Below are 18,694 nucleotides of genomic sequence, written 5' to 3' on the forward strand. Positions count from 1 at the left end.
ATATTTATATCAGAGATTGGGTGTGATGGACCCTAACTCATCAACTCATTTCATCAGAGAACTGGAGCGGTGGAGATCTGCTTCAGAAACACGTATGTAACAAGTGGACATACGTGCTTCTCAGTGGTCAAATATTTCCAGAGAGAAGTGCCCAAAAGCCACGTCTCCCCTGTCAGTCTTTTCCTTCAGTGCTTGGTGGCAGTTACTCCTCTCTCCCTCTTCTTTCCTTTTCACACATGCCCCACTGTTGCCTTATTGCCAAGTAGCTCGTGCTGCTGCTCATCGTCATCGTCGTCGTCGTCATCATCGTCATCCGCTCTTCAATCTTTTCTTGTTTGTTAGAAAGCCAAGGAAGGTGAATGACAAGCTGGTTTGGATGGAAGAAGAGCAAGAAGGGAGGAGGGATGGGGGTGGAGAAGAAGGTGGTGCTTGATGGGTCGGAGATAAGGGAGTTGGTTGAGAATAAGGAGGCTTTTGGTAGTTTCATTGACCACAAGTTCGAGGAGCTAGACCTTGATCGTGATGGCAAGCTATCCGTCTCCGAGCTCCATCCCGCAGTCGCCGACATCGGTGCTGCCCTTGGCCTCCCGGCTCAGGGTTCCTCACCGGACTCCGATCACATCTACTCTGAGGTAATAATACTCATGTAATTTTCTTTCTGCCATTCTTCTTAGTATTCAATCCTTTCTAGCTAATTGTTTCAGTTATGAAGCATTTGATCGATTCCAAGAAAACCTTTTCCTAATTTTGTTCTTTTGCCTTTTGTTTATTTTAATCTATTTTTCTCAATAATAATAATAATAATAATAATAATAATAATAATAATAATAATAATAAAAATTAATAATTAGAGAAAAAGGACAAGTTTTTGTGTGGATGTAAACATCTGGCTCCTGCCATATTGAATCGCATGCATGTTTTGTGACATGTGGATGACTTGGACTAATAAGTCGCCAAACAAAACAATGAGTGGATTAGTTTTTGTCTGACCTTTCATGTAAGATGATATCCTTCATGACTCATGAGTTGACTTATGTCTCCGGCTCCACATTGCTAATACAATTCAGGCTCTAATTACTGGGATGGCCAATTCCATTTCTCTTTTATTTAACCATTAGTTGTTCTTCTCTGTGTGTGTGTGTGTGTGTTTTTTTCCTAATGGCCTTCAGTTTGATATATAAGATGAAAACTAGAAAGAGGAGAGATGTAAGTGGAGAAATAGATGCAATTTCATGCATTTTTATATATATATATATATATATATGTTTGGTTGTAGGTTTTGAGTGAGTTCACTCATGGAAAACAAGAGGAAGTGAGCAAATCAGAGTTCAAAGAGGTGCTTTCCGACATACTGTTGGGCATGGCTGCTGGACTGAATAGGGACCCGATTGTGATATTGAGGATGGATGGCGAGGACCTTAAAGAGTTTGTCCGAAGCCCAGGTTTCGAACCAGAAGCTATTGCCATATACTCATCAATTGATTCTGCCAATGCCCCTCTGAGCAAGTGCCTTTTGATGGGCCTTCAGCAACTCACTGTCGAGCATGGATTGCCACCCATTTCTGACTCATGGGTATTGAAAAAGTTTGAAATTGTTTATTAAAATATTTTCCCATATATTTTTATTATTCCACAAAATAAATCTCCCGTGTTTAGATCATAGTCATACATATATAGCTCATTATCCCACTTATGTCTGTTTTTTGTTTTGGAAAATGTACCTCACATGTTTAGATCAAACTCATGCAGATGTAGCTCATAATCTCACTCACATGTTTTTGTTTTGGAAAATGTACCTCATGTGTTTAGATCAAAGTAATACATATATAGCTCATAATCTCACTTGCTATTGAAATCAGTATCCATGCATAGCTTGTCAGCAAATTCCATTCCAAACTCTGTTCTTTTAACAGTGTTTTAATCATATTGGTGACGATGCTCACAGGTCTCTGGCAATATCGTCGAGCCTGCTTTTCAATCTATTTCAGGGGATCATCTTGAACAGCCTGCTACACAGGAGACCTTCTTGGAAGAATTTAAAAAGCTTGTGATCAGTATCACTCGGCATCTTGAAGAGCAACTGGTCATTGTTGCACACAGTGAGAATACTTTTGATGGAAATGGCATCAAAAGGTTACTTTCCAATAGCTTTGAGCTGAATAAGGTTAGTTGCTATTTGCCTTCAAACCAGAGATTTAATTAGTGAAGATTCTATACATATTTCTCAATGTGCTTGTTTGTTCTTCATCATAACCATAAGTTGTTTTTCATTTAGTACCATTGATGGTTAGTATTTTGATGCAAAATTTGCATAACTTCGATTCACACAGTAATATATCTGCAGAAATTAACTAGAACTTGGTTGCTTTTGAAATTTCAATTAAATGACAACTAGGCCATCCTTTCACCTGTGTAGTTGTTAGATAATGCATGGAGAGATCTGCCTAAAGATCAGAATGGAAAAGTATCGAAAGACTATCTTCGGATCGCACTAGATGGAATGGCTTCATCAGCAAATTTACCTCCTTTTGGGGCTGTTCAGCAGGTTTCCCTCCATTTTTCAGATTCGCAGTTTTATATGTTACTCTACATAAATTGAGCTATAACACTTGTTCTAATTGTCTCGCCTGTCATTCTATGATCAGGTTGATGCTGTTGTGAATGAGGCATTTAAAATGGTGAATGCAGATGATGGCAAGACAGTTGATGAACAAGAGTTCAAGAAGCTGATGACTGAAATTCTGGGGAGCATCATGCTGCAATTACAAGGCAATGCAGTCTTTGTTTCATCCAACTCTGTCATCCATGAAACATTGCCATCTTCATCTACACTGTTGCCTCCAGTCTCCGGACCATCTGTATAACTGATAATCTTGTGATATATATATAAATATATATGTGCTTGATAATAATGTGTGTTGGTACATTATTATGAATATTATTAGCTTGTAACCATACTAGTAAAAACCATGAGCTTTTGAAATGTTGATAATATGTGCTTTCAATATGTGTGTGTGTGTTTTTTTTAGGATTTTATAACAGGCTATAGTTATAATTATTAATTAGGATACGGGTACAAAGTAGCCGTAATCATCTTACCCGCTGAAAATATTGGGTCCATTTCTGAAACTGATGACAAATTTGCAAACGTGAGGAATAATGAACAAGCTGTAGTTTTGTATGTTGTGAAGAGACGCTATCCATCTGGAGGCATCTGATTCTCATGCCGGTAGATGACAGGAAAGTAGAATCCTTTCAATTAAGGGACTGATGCTATGCAAATGGACAATCAGAGAAGGAATGTAAAGGAATGGAATGATATATCCAACTGGTCCTTCAACCTTATGGTCTGCAAATCAATCAAGAGACTTGAAAAGTCAATCATTGCTTAAATAAGTGAAGTTCTGCAAGACGGTGCAAATGGAAAGCTTTCTTTTCTTACATAAGATTATCTCATGAAATTTTCATTCATGAATTTGAGGATTAAAAGGAGAAGAGATGGGATAAAACAGAGTCCACGGAAGACGATGTTCCCTAGATCCCTTATCAGCTACCTGATCAACATACAAGTTCACTTGGGGAATTATCCAATTTAGTACTATATTATTTTGCACCATAAGAAGTGCTTAAATACATTTTTTTTAAACTATTTTATTTTATTTATTTATTTTTATGTAGGACCGTTTAAATTCATTCCCTTAAACTTTATCACATCAAATTGGAGGAATATTGAGAGTAAGGTACCATTATTGTAATGTACCAAGTTCTTGTATGGTGTTTTACTGACTCCTTAATCTTCATGCAACCAAAACACCATCAATCAAGAAAGCTTGTGATGCCCAACCTTGGCTAGGCTGGTTCACGCACATTATGTTCATTTTAGTTATTATCTATATAAATGTTAATCAATCAAAAAGATGCTAGTGTGCTTAATATCCTCATGTTAGATGAACTTTGGTGCGAAGATATGCTAAAATACAATGTATTGTTGGGTTTAGGTGTGCCCAATTAGTTTTAAAAAATTGGGGATGGTCTACCATCAGTATCACATCAATTGATTCATCTTGAGATATATTAGACTAAATTAGCATTTTGATAATTAATATATAGATTAGTGAAATTTGCACATATAGAAACTATTTTTGTATTTTAATTGCTTTTATCGTTAGTCAATGGTGGCAGACATACAAGGCTCAGACATGCAAATCTTCCACTAATCAGAAGCCTCTGAACCAAATGAGAAGTATATGATGAAACGTACATGGATTAGCTCCCATCCGTCCAACAAAACAGAGCCTGACTAAGAAAAGATAGAGCTCATGCTCTCGGACCACTGGTCCCCAAGTGAGATACAATCTCCCTCTCTTGCCTCCACCAAATGGCTTTATGTGCCCACAAACTGCAATAGTGTCCATTAGAGCCTAGCAAACATAGAAGACAAACAAGCAAAAACAAAGAGCAAAGCAACCACCACCAGCTTCAGTACTCCCACTCTCTCCATCTCTCTTTCTTATATATATTGATACACACACACAGACATAGACACAAGTATATAACATAAGCTCTGGCCTGCTATGGCCATCAACTCTTCTACACCCAAATTCAATATTGAAGCACACAAGACACAGAAAAAGGATAATGACAAGAACATGAGCATGAAGAAGAACAAGAACAAGAAGGTGATGAAGAAGAAGGTGATATCACCTCCATCTCCACCAAGACCACATTTGAGAGATCATCAAGTGATCTCTTCATGGGAACAGTTGAAGAGCATCTTGTCATGCAAAGCTATTGTCATGGCTTCCCAAGTTCATGACCCTTCAAAGGAGAAGCCCACTGTTAGTAATAGTAACTACGCTAAGCTAAGGTCCTCATGTGGCCCGTCCATTTGTGCTTTTCGTGATGTTGTCCACGGGAACACACGCGTCGGCCACCGCTCCGACACCGACCGCCACTCTGGCTCGTCCTCTCCAGGCGCGAGTCGCCGCCACGAGACTGCCCCACTCACCCGGTCTTCTGGTGGCTCCTGCTCCTCCTCCTCCAAAGCTGGTGGCATGCCACTCAGAAGGCTTTCCGGTTGTTACGAATGCCATGCCATCTCCATTGACTCTGCTTCCAGGTTAGTGTGTCTGTGTGTGTGTATTATCTTTAGCATCAACTTCATCAAAGAGTATACTACTACTTCTTCAATGGTTTAATATATGCATGATTATTCCCCTACCTCATTCATTAGGAGATATCCTAGACCAAGAACAACTCTCTCCGCATGCTCCGAGTGCGGGGAGGTATTCACCAAGTCTGAAAGCCTGGAGCTTCATCAGATCATCCGCCATGCTGGTATAATTAATTAATCTCCATTTTTTTCTAAAAAAATAAAAAAATACAGGTTTCATTTTTCTTCTGCTTTTTTTTAGAAAAAGACTGAACTGTCGGTGTTGTTGATGATGATGAGTGGAAAGCGTCGTCATTCTATCTTTAATTTTGCCTCTTTTTAGAAGGTCATGAAAATTCGAGCGCGTGCTTTCGGATTGCTTATACCCTGTTTGTTTGATTGCCGCCGCTGAACAGTGTCGGAGCTTGGGCCGGAGGACTCCGGTCGTCAAATAGTGGAGATCATCTTCAAATCAAGCTGGCACCGGCGCGCCCTTCCGGCGTGTAAGATCGAACGCATACTCAAGGTTCGAAATAGCCCGCGTACCGTCGCGCGATTTGAGGAGTACAGAGCGGCCGTCAAATCCCGAGCTTTAAACCCCAAGAAGCATCCCCGTTGCGCCGCTGACGGCAACGAACTCCTCCGCTTCCATCCAGCGATTCTCTCTTGCGCACTCGGCTCCGGCTCCTCCCTTTGCTCCTCCCCAGCGTGCGGCGTCTGCGGGATCATACGGCACGGGTTCGCGCGGGAAGCTTGCGGGGTGAGGACGACGGCGAGCAGCGGCCGCGCGCACGAGCTGGGGCACGCTGTGGGTGGAGTGGGATCGAAAGCGATGATGGTGTGCCGCGTTATCGCTGGGCGAGTGCGACGTGCTGGGGACGAGGAGGACGCCGGTGCCGGCGGAAGCGGCTATGATTCGTTAGCTGGTGCCGACGCGAATCTCGAGGATTTGTCTGTCGGGAATCCAAGGGCCATTTTGCCATGTTTCGTGGTTATATATCGGCTAGTGGAGTAGTTACTACTCCCTTGGAATATGTTTTATGATTACGTGTAGTTTTATTAGACAAAAACGCTTTTAGAAAAAGGGAAAAAACTCGCATTCTCCCAAAGTCCATGATCTCCCCTAGTTTTTGTATCACCATTGTAACTCTTTTTCCTTTGTTTTTTATTTGTTTGCCAAAATTTAAAAATTAAATTACCATAAACTAAACTTTAAAACCCATATATATATATGTGTGTGTGTGTGAGGTATTAATTTTGTTTACGTATATATTTTTTATTTTTTTTAAATTTAAAAAATATGTGTGCATATATATATATATATATATAAAATAAATAATCCATATTTATTATTTAAAAAAAAATAACACTCGTCAGTGGCAGGTCCAACTACAATCAAAACATGTTCACTAGATGTGAGCATAAAAAAAAATAACCAATCAAAACAGGTCCACTAGATGTGAGCATAAAAAAAAAACTGAAAACAAAACGGTGAGATCTTTATGTATATTTTGATTTTTTAAATAAAAATATTTATCACTTATTAATATAAAAAAAAAGTCATTGGCGACATTGAAATGAAATATAATCATGAAAGAGGCTTTGTGTATGTAAGAAGAGCAAAATTATACATTCGAGGATGACTACCGCGGTATTGTGTAGGGTTTTATGTAAGCCAGTGCTGACACTGGCTTAGAAGAGTTTGGCTTTCCTTTTCTTTTTTGTTTTTTTGTTTTTTTTGTTTTGGTTATTTTGTTCAAGGCAAAAGTTGAGAGAAGTTTGGTTGACCAACGGAATGCATGCTCTGGAGGGCACCACGATTAATGGGAGCCCATAAGTTCTGTATCACATGCTAGCAAGGCCACTCCATTATTTCATTGTCTATCCCAAGGTTTGAATGAATGACTCAATGCTCTTGGTTATTGTAAAAGTAACTTACTTGCTTACATATATATCTATCTGTACATATAAAGATCTAAGTGAAGAAATAAATTAGAGCAATAATTAATTAGTTCCTCACACATCCACCGAAGCTCTTTTGGGATTTGAGAACCCATAGAGGTGAGAGAAAAATGGTTATTATCTACAACTGTATGTTCACCAAACCACGCATGGATAATGCGATATTTTTAATTTGGTTAATTTAGTCGGTGGGAATTAAAGGTGAGTGTGGGTTAGGTTCTTCTTTTGAATGCTTTCTCAATTTCATCAAACCTCATCCGTGCAGGGGAGGTGTGGAGTTAGACTTCTTTTGTGATGAGTTCTCAACTACCCTTTTGTTTATAAATTTATATACATATAAATCATATATCATATCATCACTAGGTTGGAATATATATATCTAATAAAGGTTAGATGCCTCCTGTCCTGTCCTTGTTTTGTTCTATGTGGCCTCTTTTGATTGGCAGTAGTAGGCTGATATATATATATCAGATGTATTTGGGAATGGTTCACCTGTCATTACTAAATGCAGAAGATTCAGATCTAGTTCAACTAATTAAGCATTTGCTTCTGTTTGTGCTGCTTCAATCTAATTAGTTTGTAATTCATATATACGTGGACCTCGCTGAGTGGTGGAGTCATAGTACTACCCTATAAAAAATGTTATTCATCAATGTAATTCCAATTCCTCTTAACGACCAATGGTTTATTTATAATTAAAGCAAACTAATAGGTTGATAGTCCAATGATATAACATAAAAGTATAAAAAAAAAAAAAACTCGAATCCGTCCCCCGATATTAGCGTTTATACATTATTATACACTTGGATTAAGTACTATTTTTTGTGCTATTTACAGACTTTGGTGTGGATCTCATGTAGGGAAAACTATTAATTTCACCTCTCCAAAATTGGAGAGCAGAGGATTTTTGTAGAATGTTTTGTAAGCTAGCAAATGGATTTCAGTACATGAAATACATAAAATACTTAGAAACAATCAAATAAAATTTTAGTTTTGACAAACAAAATAAAAAAAAAGGTTGGTTAGCTCAACTAATCCCACATAAAATGGTGTTTTCTCATTCTACCAGCCAATTCCATTGTCTCATGAGTGAAGGTTTTTTCTAGGGATGATAACGGGTTAGATTGGGTGCGGGTTTTACCATACCTATATCGGTACCCGCACCCGCTACCTACCCCCATACCCGAACTCGATGGGTTTTCAAAACCCCAACCCACACCCGTACCCAACAGGTAATCGGGTACCTGCGGGGATACTCGCCCAGCCATGACCTTATTTAAAAATATTTAAAATAAAATTAAAATATAAAGTAAAAATTAAAAATATCAATCCAAAATTATAGTTCTTTTTTTGTTTGAATGAACACCATAAAAATTGAAAATAAACATTCAAAGCAACACAAAATAGACAAATTCAACACCATAGAGTGAGAATTTTAAAAAACCCTAATAAAAAAATTGATTATATATAATTGAGTATATTTGTTAATTGAATTTTAGGTCGGATTCCGGTTCAGGTTGGGTATCAGGATTCCCTAGTGGTGTCAAACGGGCCGGCCTGGCCCGGCACGGCCCGGGCCCACAACAGCCCATGCACTATGTGTGCTCGGGCTGGCACGGCCTGCTAACCACCAAGGTCAGGCCAACACGTGGCCCGACCCAGTTATATTATATATATATTTTTTGTTTTAAACCCCAAAAATATAAAAAAAACCCTAAAATTGCTACAAAATATAAAAAATATCCTAAAATTCAAAAATATAGAACTAAAGCCTTATTGACTAAAAACAAAAAAATATACAAAAAAAAGAAAAAACTTACATTTGGCGTGCCGGGCTATGTTGGCCCGAAGCGGGCCGCGAACCTTTAGCCCAGCACGGCCCGGTTTTTGGGCCGTGCCTGGCCCGAGCACAGTACTGTAGCACCATGCTTGGGCCAAGCACGGTCCGTTTGACACCCCTAGGATTCCCATACCCATACCTGTACTCACTTTAGAGTAGTCGGGTTTTACCCGAACCTGACCCGAAACCTTGTCAAACTTGGTTTTAACCGTCAAACTCGAGTCGGGTCAGGTCGGGTTTGGGGATTATTGCCATCCCTAGTCCTTTCACTCATGATTCAAGATCTATAATCTTATTTATTTTTTAAAATATTAAGGGATTACAATCTAACTTGATTGATTTCTCCCTTTCCCTAATAAATTTGTGGATAAAAAGTCAAGGGTTTTAAAACTAGACCGGACATATCGGTCAGACTAGCAGAACGAGAAACTAGCCGGCAATTTGGTTCGGTTTTAGTAAGTTTGTTGACCAAGATGTGAACTAGTTAAACCTGGCGAACGGGCCGGTCGGACCAAAACAGAATGGAAACCGATTTCAAATGATTTTTTTTTTAAATCTAGAAAGTAAAGAAATGAAGGACTTAGGGCATGAATAGGCTCCTTTTGTTCTTGGTTTCTTGATGCTTTAAGTCTTCTGAAGGTGTTGTTTGGATTTCTTGGAACTTTGTAGTTTGGAGGTATGAGAGAGTGAGAAGGAAGAAGAAATCTATAGATTATTTAATAAGTATAGATCATCTAGGAATTATTTTATTCTATACTTTTATTTTAATAGCAATGGTGATTAGATCTGAGAATTAAATTAAGTATGCACAGTTCTAGTTTTATTTTGAATTTTTTGCTCATGCTTTGTCTCATCCTTACAAATTTGGTAGTTTAACTTATTTAATTATCATCATTCATTTATGAATCATGTATATATGCATATCCATTATGCCAACATTGTCAAATACTTTAGTTTATACTGTAAACTCAGTTTGAAAAGTTTCCAAACAAAAGAGAATACATGATTCTTTGTTTGCTCTTATTAATATAGTGGGAGGAGAGGATGTTTGCCCCATATGTACATGTAATAGATTAAGAAACAAAAAGTTTAGGGCTGTAATGGTTGCTTCTTCTAGATTATTAATTATTTGAATCTTCATAAAATTATAATGATACTAAAATAAATATTTAAGATAATTATGAGTAAAAATATGATATAATTTGTTATATTATATATTTATTTATTTATGATATCATCCGGTCTGACCAGAATAGGTTATGGTTGGACCGATTAACCCGTGACCCAAATATAAAACCGGCTGATTATGCAGTCCAGTTTTGCAAATATTGTAAAAAGTTATTAAATTCAGTGTAATTTAATAGATTTAGAGAAAATCATATTAGTAAGAAATGTTGTAAAAATAGTTTATCAATAATTTAATTTCTCCCAACTGTAGAAAATTAATTATCAAAAATCCAATTAGTATTCTGAATATTACTCTTTCGTATGTGTATTGATGGCAGATGAAATTTGAAAATGTTTTTTTGTTTATATACATATAATTAACGAGAGAATAACGTGCGTTAAGCATTGATCCTTCACTTGCACTTATGGATTGGCCCACTTTGACGGAGACACACAGTCCATTTGATGCAGATTACTTCATGGGTTCCCTGACCACCATAGCTTGTTTGAAGCCACCCTGCCTACAAATTTATGATCATTTTGCATGATAATACTGACGATCATTTTTTGGGTTATTAACATATGATCTCCTATATAGGATATTTGTGTCCTAATTGAAAAAGTGGGTTTAATTCTCAATTAAAGTAGAATGAAAGCACAGACACATATATACAAGGGGTGAGCAAAACCGGGTGCCCGATCCGGTTTTTAAAACCGAATCGGGTACCTGATTTTTCGGATGGACAAAAATTCGATCCGTATCCGACCCGGTTTAAACTGGATCGGATATCGGATATCCGGATCCTAATTTAAATTTTATCTACTCAATGGATTTGTTTTATATAACTGTTAGGATTTAGTCAATAAATATGTTGATTAAATTAGTTTTTGCATATCATGAATTTGTTAGATGTGGTTTTTTATCTCTTTGTATTTCAGTTAGTTGGTTTGTAAGGCTTTTATATAGCCATCGTTGTTGATAATAAAAGGAGTGATTTTTTCTTCTTAAAAACTCTTGTAATTCTTCACACTTGATATCAGAGAGGTTACGGTGAGTTTTGATTGAAGAAAACAGAAGCAGCAGTCTTCGTGTCATTATAATCATGGCGACAGATAACTTGTTCGTCTAGCCGGCAATTCCTAAATTTGATGGCCATTATGATCATTGGGCAATGCTTATGGAAAACTTCTTGTGGTCAAAGGAGTACTGTAACTTGGTAGAGAATGACATACCTATGGTGGTAACAGAGGTGGTTCTCACAGATACATTGAAGAAGCACTATAAAGATCAAAAGTTGAAAGACTTGAAAGCTAAGAACTATTTGTTTCAGGTATTAGATCGCTCAATTCTGGAGACAATCTTTACAAAAGATACATCAAAGGATATATGGGACTCTATGAAGCAAAAATATCAGGGAACCACTCGAGTTAAACGTGCTCATTTTCAAGAATTGCGAAAGGAGTTTGAAACATTGCACATGAAAACAGGTGAGACTGTGAATGAGTACTTTGCTCGGGTACTTACCATAGCTAACAAGATGAAAGCTAATAGAGAAGATAAGGGAGATGTTGCTATTGTTGAAAAGATTCTGAGATCAATGACTTCCAAGTTTGATTACATTGTTTGTTCTATCGAGGAGTCCAAAGATACAAGTACATTGACTATTGATGAATTGCAAAGTAGTTTGCTTGTGCATGAACAACGCATGAGCTCCAATGATGAAGAAGAGCATGCTTTGAAGATTTCTTATGGAGGCAGAGGACAAGGACGTGGTAGAGGCAGAGGAGGTTTCAACAAAGCTATGGTGGAGTACTATAACTGTCACAAGCTTGGACATTTTCAATGGGAATGTTCAAGCAAGGAGAAATAGACTAATTATACAGAAACACATGAAGAGATGTTGTTGATGGCACATATGGATGCTGATAAAGGTACTGATGAAGATACATGGTTTTTTGATTCCGGCTGTAGCAATTAATCACATGTGTGGGAAGGAAGAGTATTTTTCAGATTTTGATGAAAAATACAAAGATTCAGTAAAGCTTGGCAATAATTCCAGCCTTGCTGTTGCAGGGAAGGGAAATATTAGAATGAAGGTAAATGGAATTGTGCAGATCATCACATGGGTGTTTTTTGTGCTAGAACTTAAAAATAATCTCTTGAGTATTGGGCAACTGCAAGAAAAAGGCCTGACTATTATGTTTCAACAAGATAAATGTAAGGTATTTCATCCTAAGAAAGGTTTGATAATGGAGACAATGATGCTGTCTAATCGATGTTCATACTGCGTGACACTTCTCTTCCTTTGCCATCAGTTTGCTTTAGCACAATTACTGAGGATGAAATACAGCTTTGGCATTGTAGATATGGACACTTGAGTCACAAAGGCTTGCAAACTCTTCAGCAAAAAAAAATGGTAGATGGTTTGTCATCAATAAAGTCTCCTTTGAAGCTGTACAAAGATTGTTTGGTGGGGAAGCAACAACGAGATTCTTTTCCAAGGAAGAGTACATGGAGAGTGTCACAAATTCTTCAGCTAGTCCATGCTGATATTTGTGGACCAATCAAGCCTATCTCTAACAACAATAAGAGGTATTTACTTACTTTTACTGATGACTTTAACAGAAAAACATGGGTTTATTATTTGGCAGAAAAAACAAAAGCTTTTGCTGTTTTTAGAAGCTTTAAAGTTTTAGTTGAAAAGGAAGCAAACTTGTTCCTCAAATGTTTGCGCACAGATTATGGAGGAGAATTTACATCCATGGAATTTACATGTTTTTGTATTGCTAATGGCATCCAACGACAATTGACAGCTGCTTACACACCACAACAGAACGGAGTCGCTGAACGAAAACATAGAACCATTATGAATTTGGTTCGCAGCATTCTCTCTGAGAAAAAACTTCCCAAGACTTTTTGGTCGGAAGCAATAAATTGGGCTGTTCATGTGTTAAATCGAAGTCCTACTTTAGCAGTAAAAGATCAAACTCCGGAAGAAGCTTGGAGTGGAGTAAAGCCAACAGTTGATTACTTCAGAGTTTTTGGTTGTATTTCTCATGCTTATGTGCCTGACAACAAAAGAACTAAGCTGGATGACAAGAGTTTGCGGTGTGTTTTGCTAGGTGTCAGTGAAGAGTCCACGGCTTATAGGCTATATGATCCAATTTCCAAAAGCATCATTATAAGCAGGGATGTAAAATTCGAGGAAGACAAACACTGGGAGTGGGATCAAACACATGAACAAGGTGTATTTTTTGATTTGGATTGTAGAGATAATGAAATAGTTGAGGAAAACACAGAACCAGTCATAAATGAACAAGAAACTCTTGGTTCTTCAGTCCAAGAAAGATCTGAAGGTAGAAACAGACGTCCACCAATATGGATGAATAACTATGAAGCTGGTGAAGGGCTTTCTGATGATTCTTCCCACTTAGTGATGCTTGCTGATGTTGATCTGATTAGGAAGAGAAGTGGAGAAAAGCCATGGACATTGAAATGGATGCAATAAAGAAGAATGACACTTGGGAATTAACTAATTTACCTGAAGGAGGAAAGAAAGTTGGAGTAAAGTGGATATTCAAAACTAAATTTGATGAAAAGGAGAAGTCAATAAACACAAAGCTAGACTTATGGTAAAGGGATATGCTCAGGAGTATGGGATAGACTACACAGAAGTCTTTGCACCTGTAGCACGGATGGAGACAGTTCGTTTGGTTCTCGGATTTGCAGCTCAAAAAAGTTGGTTTGTCTACCAGTTAGATGTGAAGTCAGAGTTTTTACATGGTCATTTAGAAGAAGATGTCTATGTGGAACAACCATGTGGATATGTACAGAAGGGAAGTGAGCAGAAAGTGTACAAATTGAAAAAGACATTATACGGGCTAAAGCAAGCTCCACGTGCTTGGTACAGTCGTATAGAAGCCTATTTCTTAAAGGAAGGTTTTACAAAGTGTGACTATGAGCATACATTATTTGTCAGAGAAGATAAAGCTATGTTAATTGTAATTTTGTATGTTGATGATCTTCTTGTTACTGGCAATAATGAACTATTGATTGCAGAATTCAAAAATTCCATGAAGCAAGAGTTTGGTATGACAGATCTTGGAAAGATGAAGTATTTTCTTGTCCTTGAAATTTTGCAGAGATCAACTGGGATTTTTATCAGTCAAAAGAAATATACTTTGGAGGTGCTATAAAGATTTGGCATGGCAGAAAGCAATCCTGTTCATAATCCAATTGATCCTGACAGTTTGCTTACAAAGGAGGAAAAGGCTGATCAGGTAAATAAGACTTACTTTAAACAAATAGTGGGTAGTCTTATGTATCTTACAGCTACATGACCAGATATAGCATTTGTGGTTAGTCTAATTAGCAGATATATGAAAACTCCTACTGAGCTTCATCTACAGGCAGCAAAAAGAGTTTTCAGATATTTAAAAGGAACTGTTGGGTTTGGAATTTTTTTATAGAAAAGGAGGAGGAGATGAGCTTATTGGCTACACTGATAGTGATTATGCTAAAGACTTAGGAGACAGAAAAAGCACATCAGGATATGTGTTTTTTTGTTGAGTTCGAGGAGCTATATCATGGTCATCTAAAAACAACCTCGTAGTAAGTCCTGCCAACCACAGAGGCGGAATTTATAGCATGCAACCTCTTGTGCTTGTCAAGCAATATGGTTAAAAAGAGTGTACCAAAAAGCTCGATAAAAAAATCAAGGTGAAAACAACTATTATTTATTGTGATAATAGTTCTGCAATTAAATTATCCAAAAATCCAATGATGCATGGTCGCAGCAAGCATATAGATGTACGTTTCCATTTTCTTCGTGATCTCACAAAGGCTGGAACTGTGAAATTAGTTCATTGTGGAACTCAAGTGCAGTTGGCGGACATTATGACAAAGCCACTTAAGTTGGAAGCTTTCTTGAAGTTGCGTGAACTCTTGGGAGTTTGTTCAGAGAATGTTGTAAACTAAATGCAAGGGAAGGATTGTAAGGATTTAGTCAATAAATATGTTGATTAAATTAGTTTTTGCATATCATGAGTTTGTTAGATGTGGTTTCTTATCTCTTTGTATTTCAATTAGTTGGTTTGTGAGGCTTTTATATAGCCATTGTTGTTGATAATAAAAGGAGCGATTTTTTCTTCTTAAAAACTCTTGTAATTCTTTACATAACAACATTACATATATGAAAAACTTAAAACTTAGCATTAACCTCTTATATTATTCTTCACACAACAAAAATCATAACAAAAATAATAAAGAGTTTTATAAAAAATTAGGCATTAAAAAAAAATAAAAATTAAATAACTTCTGAAGTATCGATCAAGCGTCACATCAATAATGATCATTAGTTGCTAGAGAGAAGAGGTTTGAATGGAGGCTAGAGAGAAGAGACGGGATAATAGCTATCGGTGAATGGGAGTGAAGGATATGAAATTTTTATCTTTTTTGAGTATATAACTCTTTAAGTTATTTGATTATGTATTTGGATATATATTTTTTTTTTTTTTAGCCCTTATAAAATTTAAATTTGTTAATGTACATATTATATATATATATATATATAGTAGATATATAACTTTTAAAGGGTTGAGACGAGGGATTTGGATTTTTGTCATTTTTATTTTTTAGACCATATAAAACTTAAAATTATTATTATATATATAATATAATATAATAAAATAAAAAAATTAAAAACCGGATCAAATTTGGATACCCGATTTTTAATTTCTCTCGACCCGGATCCGACCCTGTTTGCATCTAAAAAATTTGAATCGGGTACCCAAAAAATTAGGGTAAAAAAATCGGATATCGGATCGGATCATCGGATCCGAAATTTTTTTGCTTACCCCTAAATACAACCCTCTGATGTGATTTGTTTATAAAAAAACAAATTCCCATATATATATATATATATATAGAGAAAAATTTTCTTTCGAGGGAAGAATGAACTTAATGAGCTAAGGGTGGAGTCAAAACAAAATATGAGTGGTGACGTCAGAGACGGAACCAGAACTTGATGGTAGGGGGGGCTGAAGCCTAAAAGCAAAACAAAAAAAATAAAAAGTAAAAAAATAATCTAATAAAATAATTATTTTAATGAAGAATAATGTGCTAATATGACCAAAATTTGAATACACATATTAAAAAAATATAAAAGTATAATTAAAAAAATTTTTGTTATTATCGATAAGAATATATGAGATTTTTCAATAATTCAACTAATGAATACATCTCAAGTTCAGTATTTTTTTAAAAATATGAAAAATTGATCTTTCTCACTACAAACAATCAAACTATCGTTTATAAAAAAACTTTTATTGTTTCACTTTATAAAGCATATATAGTACATTATAACATATATGTATATATATGTTAGTACTCATGATCAATTCAAATTTTTTTAAAATTACTAAAAATTTGTATATAAGATTTATTTTATTAAAATTTTTGAAATAATAGTAATTTTTTTAAATTAAAAAAATAAAATGTGAAAAAATGTACTAAGTGGGGATTTGATCTCGGTGACTAAAATATCTCAAACCCTTATGGATAGACTCCACTAACCAATCAAGACACCTCACATTCCACACTTCCATACGTCCAAATATTATATTTTATATTTAATTAATTATAGAAAAAATCGAAAACCACCAAATCTTATATTGTTTAAAAAGTATTATTCCGGTGCCGAGGGGGGCTTCAGCCCCTGCTAGCCCCCCCTTGGTTCCGCCCCTGGGTGACGTGCGTTTGTGTTTCTCACCTGAAGGCCAAGCTGTGTATGTTAGGTGTTCCACACTCTCCCTCTATGCGATGAGGACAGAGATCTCCTATGGTCCTTCCATGATGATGACGGAGACGTAGGAGTGCTGTCCATGTTGTTGGACCCGGCTTCGTGGGACTTGGAGAAGCCTTTAGATTATCAGGTTACCCATGATGACGACGAACAGCTTCGGCCCTACGATGATGTTGATGATGTTGAGGGAGATGAGGACGTGTTGTCGGACTTTTTCCAGATAGGGCTAGTAAACGATAGGGAGGATGAATGGGATGTGAAGGACGGTGAGCCACAACCTGTTTCTATCCCCAACGGCCAGGAGACATATAATTTAAAGATCTTTCACGCGCTCCCTGGCTTCCCGAAGGATAGAGCTCGTTACCTTGATGTGTGTGGGTGGATGAAGAAGAGATCCTTCATGTCTCGACCCTTGATCAATGAGGACGTCGTTGGTGATCAACCCCTGCAATCACTTGGAGCTGTGCAACATCAACATCCTACTAGGCACACTTATGAAATACCTAGAGTCTTGAAAGGTAAAGCTCTCGTGAAGGTGGATGACCAAACCTCATCCGCACAATCTTTGTCCTCCCAACTAAATCAGGTGGAGGCCGATAATTCCCCTTTTTGTCGGGGTAGATGGCCGGCCGTTAGGCCTCAGGCAATGTTGGGAATGAGGCTCCATGTCGCTCCTCAAGAGTTTATGATGCCGGCGGTGGTGGAGCTTCGCTCTTACGGTGGCGGTGCATCGCTGTTGTCTCATCGATGTGAGACAATGCAAAGAACCGATGGCTGCACGGGTTTTTTAGATCGGACCAACGGGTGGAAGGGTGACATTGGTCAGAGGTTTGGTGGTCCCGATGTAGCGCGCTGTCAAACGTTGGTTGGCTCGATCTGAGTTGGAGTCGGGATCTGGGATTGGTGGAGGGACGGCTATGATTGAGGTTAGTCTGTCCAAGGATTTAATGGTAGCGGCTGATTCATGTGCTGATAAGGCTTTGATGGGGGGAAGAGAATTGTGGGAATCACATGGTTTTTATTGATTCAGCTGCTTTTGTTACCGGGCCTAAATGTGGTGCGGGTTTAGTGGACTCAATTGGGCCTGGCCCATGGGAGTTGGTGAATGGTTTGGTTGATCCTCTTTTATTATGTCAAGTGGGCCAGCTGTCAGCCCATCACCATGTGATTAGAGATGCTAGGGTTGGGTCAGGGCTCTGAATTAGAGAAGGGTCAGCAAGGAGGGGTTGTTACATTTTCTGGTGATTGGGCGGGGTTCTGGGCCGGTTTCTTCTAATGGGCTTTCGTTGGTTTCTACTGTCGACATAAACTTTGGTGATGAAGGTGCTTTACCAACTGTGTTTCCGCCGGTGGCCTTTTTGTGGAGGTTTTTGTTAGGAGTTTGGGCTCTTTTCTTGATAAGTGCCCAAAGGACTTGGGACAATGCTTGCAAATTCAGGGAAAAGATGGAGGAGGGAAAGGACAACCAAGCTGTTGATCCTGATTTTCCTGAAACTGAGTTGGATTCTGATGTCTCGGTGATTGAGTATGAATGAAACCTCAAAGAACTCATGCAGGGGTTACAGGAGGATAGCTCATCGGTGCACTTGGGGCAATTGGAGCAGCATAAGGCGACAAGGCACAGTGAAAGGCAGAAGATGCCGTTCTCAAAGTGGCATGACGATGCCTGTTTTTTGGCGAAACCTCCGAGGTCGACCAAAAGGAAATTAGCATGGGGGAATACTGCAGTAGACATGGCGGAGGGTCCACGGGCAAAGTTTGAAGATTCTA

General features: G+C 37.7%; 2 protein-coding genes across 2 annotated transcripts; both read left to right on the top strand.

Moving 5' to 3' along the window:
• Positions 1–30: 30 nt before the first annotated feature.
• On the top strand, positions 31–2,955 carry LOC120275047. The gene is made up of 5 exons (XM_039281532.1): positions 31–632; positions 1,277–1,573; positions 1,946–2,164; positions 2,417–2,545; positions 2,646–2,955. The coding sequence occupies exons 1-5, from the start codon at positions 360–362 to the stop codon at positions 2,862–2,864; spliced, it is 1,137 nt and encodes a 378-aa protein (XP_039137466.1). The 5' UTR covers positions 31–359; the 3' UTR covers positions 2,865–2,955.
• Positions 2,956–4,245: 1,290 nt separating this feature from the next.
• Positions 4,246–6,236, top strand: LOC120275048. The gene is made up of 3 exons (XM_039281533.1): positions 4,246–5,119; positions 5,234–5,337; positions 5,569–6,236. The coding sequence occupies exons 1-3, from the start codon at positions 4,575–4,577 to the stop codon at positions 6,165–6,167; spliced, it is 1,248 nt and encodes a 415-aa protein (XP_039137467.1). The 5' UTR covers positions 4,246–4,574; the 3' UTR covers positions 6,168–6,236.
• The last annotated feature ends 12,458 nt before the right edge of the window (positions 6,237–18,694 follow it).

This window comes from Dioscorea cayenensis, chromosome 14, assembly GCF_009730915.1.
Source record: "Dioscorea cayenensis subsp. rotundata cultivar TDr96_F1 chromosome 14, TDr96_F1_v2_PseudoChromosome.rev07_lg8_w22 25.fasta, whole genome shotgun sequence".
Classification (NCBI taxonomy): domain Eukaryota; kingdom Viridiplantae; phylum Streptophyta; class Magnoliopsida; order Dioscoreales; family Dioscoreaceae; genus Dioscorea; species Dioscorea cayenensis.